Source organism: Corvus brachyrhynchos, unplaced genomic scaffold, assembly GCF_000691975.1.
Source record: "Corvus brachyrhynchos isolate BGI_N302 unplaced genomic scaffold, ASM69197v1 scaffold283, whole genome shotgun sequence".
In the NCBI taxonomy this organism is placed as follows: Eukaryota; Metazoa; Chordata; class Aves; order Passeriformes; family Corvidae; genus Corvus; species Corvus brachyrhynchos.
This window is the reverse complement of record NW_008237409.1, coordinates 3,266,974-3,275,932: the sequence shown is the minus strand read 5'-3', so window position 1 is coordinate 3,275,932 and position 8,959 is coordinate 3,266,974. Positions and strand designations below refer to the sequence as shown.

At 41.9% G+C, this 8,959-nt stretch overlaps 1 protein-coding gene across 1 annotated transcript in view; it reads left to right on the top strand.

Moving 5' to 3' along the window:
• The window catches only part of ULK2 (unc-51 like autophagy activating kinase 2), a 34,272-nt gene extending 25,529 nt beyond the window's left edge, over positions 1–8,743 (top strand). The window contains exons 18-27 of the mRNA XM_017731000.1: positions 283–569; positions 674–867; positions 1,362–1,471; positions 2,274–2,426; positions 3,059–3,267; positions 4,473–4,651; positions 5,524–5,642; positions 5,979–6,136; positions 6,656–6,791; positions 6,881–8,743. Coding sequence (XP_017586489.1) covers positions 283–569; positions 674–867; positions 1,362–1,471; positions 2,274–2,426; positions 3,059–3,267; positions 4,473–4,651; positions 5,524–5,642; positions 5,979–6,136; positions 6,656–6,791; positions 6,881–6,948 — 1,613 coding nt within the window. The 3' untranslated portion in view covers positions 6,949–8,743. The remainder of the gene's footprint in view (positions 1–282; positions 570–673; positions 868–1,361; positions 1,472–2,273; positions 2,427–3,058; positions 3,268–4,472; positions 4,652–5,523; positions 5,643–5,978; positions 6,137–6,655; positions 6,792–6,880) is intronic.
• The last annotated feature ends 216 nt before the right edge of the window (positions 8,744–8,959 follow it).

Sequence of the window (8,959 nt, the reverse complement as noted above, 5' to 3'; positions counted from 1 at the left end):
TTTTTGTCTTGGTGCAGGTTGCCAGATGTACTGCAGCTGCCAGGACAGCTGTCGGCCTGAAATTGTGCCTATTTGGCAGCTTGGAGGTCTCATCAGTGTGGTGTAGCAATAGTCCAAATAATCCATGGGCTAATTCCATTCTCCTTGCTATCTAGTGAGCTAATAATCAAACACATCTCAGGATTTGCAGTTTAGTGTTGTTCTCTGGCATTTTGGGCTTCATCAATACACTTTCCAAGCACTGCAAGTAGAATTTTACCTTCTTGTTTGTCGTCTCCACAGGTTCTCCTATACCACCATCTCAATCTCCACAGTCACTTTTAATGGGAGCGAGGTTGCAGAGTGCTCCTACTCTCACAGATATCTACCAAAACAAGCAGAAGCTCAGAAAGCAGCACTCAGACCCAGTTTGCCCCTCCTATGCTGGGTATGGATACAGTCATTCTCCACAGCCAAGCAGGCCAGGTAGCCTGGGAACATCACCTACCAAGCACATGGGATCCTCACCCAGGAGCTCAGACTGGCTCTTCAAAACCCCGCTACCAACAATCATCGGCTCTCCCACTAAGGTTTGTTACGTTTGCAATTCTCAGTAACACGGTGCCTGAAACCAAGAATATTTTGGGGTTTTAACTTCGGTTTTTTTGTTTGTTCTTGCTCTTGATCCTTAAAGGCAACAGCTCCTTTCAAAATACCTAAAACTCAAGCATCCTCCAACTTGCTGGCCCTGGCAAATCGCCAGGGCTTGGCCGAACCCCCACTGCAGCCTAAAGATATCACTGACCCGAGGGACTTCACACACTTCCACTCCAGCCAGGCAGCTGACAAACAGGCAGGAGAACAGCACAGCAAAACCACCTTCGGCAGGTAGGCACTGCAGGGTTCATAATCCATCCCTGGGGGAGGCAGCTGGGCAGCAGAACTGCACACAGCAACTCTGAGAGGGCGAGTGAGCTGTGAGGGGATGCTGAGGTTTGGTGTGTGCAACAGAAACATTTTGTACTGGCTATAAATATAGCAGGGACTTCCTGGAGCACTTTGTGTTGCTGTCTAGTTCCCTTTTGTTTTGATTAGCTGAATCTGGAATTTCATTAACTCTGTAAAGCCTGTTCAGTTTTTGCTTGAAAATCCCTATGACAAAATTTGCAATATAAATTTTTTAAGAGGAAAAAGGTCTCTTTATTTTTATGGTTTGCTCTATTTTAGTAGATCCGTGCTAACGAGCAAGATTTCAATGCTTTCTCTATTTTTGTTGAAATATTCTCTGTAGTAAATACCAAGAATCTTAGTCATCCTTAGCTGCAAGTTGGATGATATTACTGAATAACTTTTTTTGGGAATTCATGTGTTTTCCTGTCCAGATCTGTTAGTACTGGGAAGCTGTCAGATCAACAGGTAAAGACCACCCTTGGGGGCCAGTTATACCAAGGCAGTACAGACAGCCTCAACACAGAGAGGCCAATGGATACAGGTAAGGATCAGAGTGATACATCTCAGCTGTCTCTCTGTGCCTGGGTTTTTATGGAATGCCAGCTGGATCACAGTTCTGCTTCCAACTTCGATAATTGGTTCTGACAATTTTTAGCCTCAGCACAGAAGGCTTTTTTTAATGTTTAAGGGGATCTGTTCCATTTCTTTAGCACAGCTTTAAAAATAACCAAGACAGGAAAATACTTATTTCTGTGCTAAACACAGAAATATCTTGACTGCCTGTGCTGGCTGGAGGGGTTTGGGATTTTCTGGTCTGGTTTTATTTTTAATTCAGCATTTGTGGCTTTTCATTTCCTGATTCCACCTTGATTTTATATGAAAGCCAGTTTATGTAATTCTGGGTGTTTGAAGGTTTTTTTCTCCTCCTCCCCAAGCTTGTCCCTTGCCACCAGAAGTTCTCCCTTCTGAGCAGGTGGAAGGAGTTCTGCAGACAGAGGTGGTCTTTAGCCTCCAGATCTGTCATGATCTGCCTTGAGAATTTTTCTGTTGTATCTTTTGCTGCAAAACTGACATCTTCAGCCTCTCAGGGAGTCTCTGTTGCTGAGAGTAGAACACTGAGATATGAAAATAAAAAGATATGTTAAGCTGCACCTTGACTGTTTGTGTTTCACCAAGACTGTCCACTCAGCTTGTTTTATTTCCTGTCAGAACCTCTGACTAGTCCAGGGTTTGGATCTGCATCAAAGCACGTTGTAGTGCAGTGCTCCAGTTTGCTGCATATAATTACATCTTGGTGTGATTATATGGAATAGGAACTAACTTGCTGAAATGTTCTCTCCCAGCTCCAGCAGGAGCCTATGGAATCGCAATGGCAACTCCATCCATGGGAAGCGGGGCGAGTTCTCGGGCTGTCATGTTCACTGTGGGGTCCCCTCCAAGCAGTGCCACCCCTCCTACCTGCACCCACATGGTCCTCAGAACAAGAACCACCTCAGGTAAGACTTCCCTGGCAGTTGTGTGCACATTTCTCAAAGGCAGCACTTAGGCTTGTCCACTTCTTGGGCCAGTAGCCTGATTGCTGCCTTGCACAGGGCCTACAGTAAAAGTGCTCTGGAAAGCAGAGATCAATATCAGGTGGTTTCTGCCTTTTCCCCACTAAAGAGGATCAGAGGCACAGATTTACAATCCAGCAGTGAGTAACCTCCTGTGAACACAGCTTTACTCCCCCACAGGGAGTGTAATCTCTCTGGCAAAGGTGGAGAGGAAAAGTCAGAATTCTGATTTTTGCCTGCTGCCGTGCATTGTCCCAGAAACAGCACACCGAGGGTGGCAGCTGCCTGCATTTTGGAATGTGTCAGCTGTGCTGCCAAATATCAAAGACCTCAAGGTTAAGGGCTTCAGGTGAGCAGTGTGAACTCACCAGAACCTAAAGCCATGAATCCCAGAATCTGTTAGGAATTACCACTGTTGTTACAGCACAGCCTGTGCACTCTCTGCAGAGCCATGCAAGGAGCAGTGAGCAGAGCCTTCCATGGGGGACTCTGTGCTGGCTCCTGATGTGTCACTTGCTGTCACCCACAGCCCCAGTGCTGAATCAGACTGAATGTGTGTGTTATTTTTCTTGTAGTTGGATCAAATAGTTCCGGAGGGTCTCTCTGCTCCACTAGTGGCCGTGTTTATATGGGCTCTCCTCCTGGTATTTATATGGGCTCCTCTCCTCCGGGGGCCGAGGCGGCTCCGAGTCTGAAGTACATCCCTTATGGTACTTCCCCTCCCAGCCTAGAGGGCTTTATCACTTTTGAAGCTCCTGAATTGCCTGAGGAAACTTTAATGGAGGTATAGAAACAATCATTTAATGTTTTCTTATGTGTGATGTTGCTGAAACAGACCTGGTCAAACCAGGGCTGCTCCATGTGCTTTGTAGTTTCCTCTGTGCTGTCTCACGTGTTGTTGTTTTTGTTTAAGATCTTGAAAATATTCCTGTATCAGTAGTTGCCAGTTTCTCTTTGGTAGTTATTGCTGGCATTTCATAAATTTGAATAGGTAACCAAAGGAACATGACTGCTTTTGTCCAGCAGAGCCTCGCAGAGAGGCCTCTGTTTCATGCCAAGTCTCTGGATGTGGGTGCTGACAGTAACAAAGCCCCTCTGGGCATTTCATTGCTTCTTCACAGTCAGGGAATGATGTTAAATCCTACTTGTGGGAAGATCATCCTATATTTTTCAAATGTGTGGGGGAGTGACACTTTAAAAACACAAATTGGGGTGGTCTTTCACCAGAATGCTATTCTTGGAGTGTACATTTCTCAAGACAGATTGCTGTTCTGTTTTCTCATTCACATCTTGCTGGAAGGTGTTTGGGTCCCTATTGAATCTCTCTTATAACATGAATGCTTACCAATCCACTGTATTCTTCCCACAGATAGAGTTTAAAATGTATTTAGACCTGTATTATTAATGAAAATATTATAAATATTGCTAAGATATGTCTGATTAGTTTTGAAGGACAGAGCAGCAGTGAGTTGTTCACTCCACTTGAAGTTTTTAGTCTAAAGTGTAAACTTTGGTAACAGCCACCTTTTAACACAATATAATTCTAGAGCTAGGTGTAAATTAGAGTGAAGCAGATCAGTTCTTTTGTAGGTATTAAGTCTGTTACATAATAAAAGCCAAAATGTTCCTCCTGGCTCTTCACGCAAGTGCCAAACATCCTTTTGTGTTGCTGATAATACAATAATTTGTCCCACTTGTAATTCCTTTAGTTCCTCAGGTTTCAACATACAACTCCATGTACCAATTCCTTTGGCTTTGTTGAAAGACTCTTAAGTATAAGCTACAATATCTTGAATTCATTAACAAAGAGAGAACAAGTTCAGATCTGTTGGGGCTCATTTGGTTCTGTCATCCCTAATGCTGGCTCTACCACAATGGGAATTCTGCATGGAACTGACATACTAAGAAATCCTTAAATGATTAACAAGAGTTTTAAATGTGGCTGATGGCTCCGAGTGGTTAAATTGCTGTCATCTTTCCCTCTGACAGAGAGAGCACACAGACACACTGCGCCACCTAAACATGATGCTGACATTTACAGAGTGTGTTCTGGATCTGACAGCAGTGAGAGGAGGAAACCCAGACCTGTGCACTTCTGCTGTGTCACTGTACCAAATCCAGGAGAGCATAGTTGTGGATCAGATCAGCCAGCTCAGCAAAGAATGGGGGTGAGTATGCAGTCAAATGGGAGAATTAGTGACGATTCAACACATCAAACATGTGTTTAAACTCTGCTCTCTTTGCTGGGAGTGATTGTTTTCCTGTACAGAATCTCTATAGGAATGATTTTTTTAACAACTGCAGACAGATCAGAAAGAACAAAGGCAAAAGATTCTTTTCTGGTCTGCCACATGAGCTGGGGAAAGTGTTGAGTTCAGGCTTGAGGTGCACCAGTGCATTTCTGAGCATGGAAATTTGTGTACCAGCTTCTGGTAAATCTGAGCACTCATCCCTTCCTCTTCACTGAAGCACTGAGCTGGAGGTTGGGAGCGGAGAAGGAGGGTCCAAATTTGGTTTCACTGGAAAAACAGTCAATCAATACAAAATCAAAAGCAAGGAGAAATATGAGAAATTTGAAGTGGTGGGAAAGGGCAGTTCTACTTCCTGCCTTCTTCCTGAAGTAATAAAAAAATCAAAAGCCAACAGAAAAACCCTGCAAAGTGTTTGCTTTTCACAACTGAGAATTCCAGGGGGATAGGAAATGAAAAGTACACCCAGTCACTTGTGGTGAGACGTTGACCTCGGGCAGAGAGTCCCCACAAATAAGTGCTCCTTTTTAAAATGTCTGCATTTAAAGCAGTTTGTCTTTGCTGCTGCAGCTCCTAAATGAGCAGATGTCCCCTCACCCCGTGACAGGGTGTTTGTGAAGGGAAGGGAGGGGAGGGGTGGAGCTGCATTTTAAACATCTGTCTTCCTTTTCTGCTGTTGCTGGCTCCTGTAGGGTGTTGTGATTAAAAAGTGGTGTCTGCCCCTGGCTTGAATGCATTCAAGAAAGGTATTTTGATGCATAATTTACTTTTTTCCCCCCTCTTCTCCCTAGACAAGTGGAGCAGCTGGTGTTGTATATGAAAGCTGCCCAGTTATTGGCATCTTCTCTGCATCTTGCCAAAGCACAGGTCAAATCTGGGAAACTGAACCCATCCACTGCTGTTAAGCAAGGTAGATGCATCATCTAATTTGCTTTGCTTGTGAATTTTCTTTGCTGATACATCAGTAAGTTTAAGTTGCAACATTTGTTTTGTTTTTCTTCTCTGCAGGAGAATTTTAGATATGTACAATTGCACAATTCTGGTAGTAAACAGCCAGAAACAGTTAGGAAATGGGTATTTTTGACTGGAAATGGAAATTATTTGATAGACACTCAAGTCATAAAAGTGGTGGAGTAAATAAACACTAAAAGCACAAGTTTAAACAAGTTTACTTTGAACTTAGGCTGAGTTGTTGTTTGGATTTTGTTCGCGGATTTAAAAAAATTTCTTCTTACCTTTCTGCCAGTTGTGAAAAGCCTCAACGAGAGATACAAATTCTGTATTGGAATGTGCAAAAAATTGACAGAAAAGTTGAATCGTTTCTTTTCGGACAAGCAAAGGTTCATTGATGAAATCAACAGTGTAACTGCAGAGAAGCTCATCTACAGCTGTGCTGTGGAAATGGTAAGTCCCTCCTTTTCCCAGAACGATAGGAATTGCTGCCTTCTCTCACATACCTCCTCTACATAACCAGAAAATAGAATTGATATTTTCAGTGACCACACAGGAAATTTAACTGCTTTAGTGATGAGAGGGAATTCTTTGTGTCACGCAAAAGATTCTGGCAAGTGTTGTGCTTAATGATGGTGTCATTGTGCACCATTAGTTTCTTTCTTTACAAGAGAATGCAGGTGTAAAAATGAGCATGGAAACACAGAAGATCAAAAAGAGCTTTTATAGATCTTTTGTACAGAATATTCTCAGTTACCTCAGTTTTCTCTCAGAATCAGAATGGCTTGGAAGGGACCTTAAAGATCATCTAGTTCCACCTTCATTCTGTTGTCTGAGTTATAACAACCCATCAGCTAAATTAATGCTGAAAAATGGTTTCTTAATGACACTTTTAGATGATTAATTTTGAATGTTTCGTTTTGCTACTTGCCTGTTAGAGTTTATGAAACTGAATGTCCTGACTGATTGCAGGTGCAGTCAGCAGCTCTGGATGAGATGTTCCAGCAAACTGAAGATATCACATATCGATACCACAAGGCAGCCCTGCTGCTGGAAGGACTGACTAAAATACTGCAAGACCCTGCAGATATAGAAAATGTACACAAGTGTAAGTTCAGCTGAATAATGAAGATTACATGGGATTAACACATTGTAAAATAACTCTGGTCATCACCTGTCTTGTGCCTCTCTCTGCAGATAAATCCAGCATCGAGCGAAGGCTTTCTGCACTCTGCTACAGCACAGTGGCTGTGTATGAGCAGTAGGAATATCCTGAGGACCAGATGGTGTGAACATAAGGGACCACATCAGTGATACTGCACTTTTTTCACTACAGCTTAATTGTTGTCCTTGTTCTGCCCCATGTGGAAGATGATTCTTACATTTCTGTGGTGACTACCAAAGAAGCAGCAGCATATTCAAAGAGGAGAAATTCCAAAAGTACACTTGCCTTACCGATCCAGCAGCTCCTTTTCCTTCCTAGCAACAGAATTTAAAAGAATCTCTCTTCACATTTCAAACTGATCCTTGTACGTGTGCTTTGAACTTGAATGATCAGGGTTTGGTTTTTTTTCCTCGTGAGGTTTCTGGAGAGAGGATCCTTCTGCATCAGGTACAAAAGAGACATTTCCCTCCGAAGATTCCCTCACGAGTTTTTAAGTTGTTCAGTAAAACGTGGCTGAGTGAATTTGGGAAACCCTAACCATGTGCAAGTGCTGCTTGAAGCTTTTTGGGGCTCAGCTGCCTTGTCTGGGAGCTCACCTGTTGTACACACGGCTCAGGTTGTCATATGAAGGGATGGCAAACAAGCTCGGGGGAAAAGTGGGGATGGAAGAAATTCTCTCCATCTGTGCAAAATCCCCAGGGGGTTTTCAGCTGATGTGGATACAATTTGATGATCTTCTTCCAAAATATTTTGTTTTGCACTAATTTACTAAAGCAACTGTATATTCATTTTTGAAGAACTATATAAAAAAAAAATCTAGAGAAAGAAGGCACAATGGACTTGGCTGAATTTCATTTCAGTGTACATAAAATTCTTTTCAGAATTTCAAATGTAGCTTCTAGAAGACTTTCAAGCAAACAGTGTAAAAACTTGTATTCATGTGAACCTTTCCATTTTATACCTATTTGTCTAATACTTGAGTAACTACTGCTCTGGACTTTCTCAGTAATAGCAATGTTGAGTTGCTGGTTGTTCGCTTTTTCTATAGATTTGGTTGCATCTTTTGTTGTGCATGCAATATGTGCATTAATGCCTGCAGTCTTTAGGGGTGTAATGACAGTTCTCTGTAGTTTGTTTCTTGGGCAGTATTACAATAAATACTGTAAACTGAAAGGTTCTGCAAGGAACCATGCAAAAAAAAGAAAAAAACCAACAAAAAAAAAAAACAAAAAGCAGAAAATAATGTTGTGGTTTGAGATGCTGATAAAATGATGTAGAATCTCTACATATAGAGTGTGTGAAAAATCAGGATTCTTTTGTGTGCATTTTGGGGGAGAGGTGGGAAGCTTCATTCAGCCTTATAGGCGTTGTCATTTCAAGCATCCCATGAGATCATCAGGACAGCGATTTGCAAAGCATTTAAAGGCAGATCAGCTTCTCTGGAAATGGTTCCTATACTTTATTTTTGGGACTTTTTTTGTTACTCAACTGCTTGAATACTTGAATAAACCATTCTCCAGGACAAAATCATTTTAATCCTCTTAAACACAGTGGTCTGAACTATTTGACAAAGTTGTACAGGGCTTACACATCAAAATATTGTTTCAGTGTTGGGATAACCATGTGTTTCCTTTACTTTGACAGAGTAATGTACTTTTTACCTTATTTATCTGTATGAAATTCCAACAGTTAATTTGAAAGTGTTTGTTTATATAATGTTTGTATTTTTAGGTCTTTAATACGGTGTTTCTACCTCTCCTTTGTAATTGCATGCATTATTCTTGGAACTAGGTAATAACTCACTGAACTGTTGCGTAATAGCCTTTTTATTATGGCCTGTATAAATGTATATTAAGGTAAAAATAAATACTGACACTAGAAGTGTTTCTATGGTACAACTGAGCTTCTGTGTCTCTGTGACCAGAGGTGTTAAATTTAGGAAAAAATCTCTACTTGACTAGGTGAAGAAGTTGCTGAATGTTCCCCTTAGCAGCTGGACCTGCCACCAGGGCAGGATGAGGCAGCATCCTTGAGTTTATTATCTCTGGATAGCTCTGGCACAAAGTGTCCCTGAGTTTGTTTTCCCCTGGATTTAGGAGACAATTTACCCT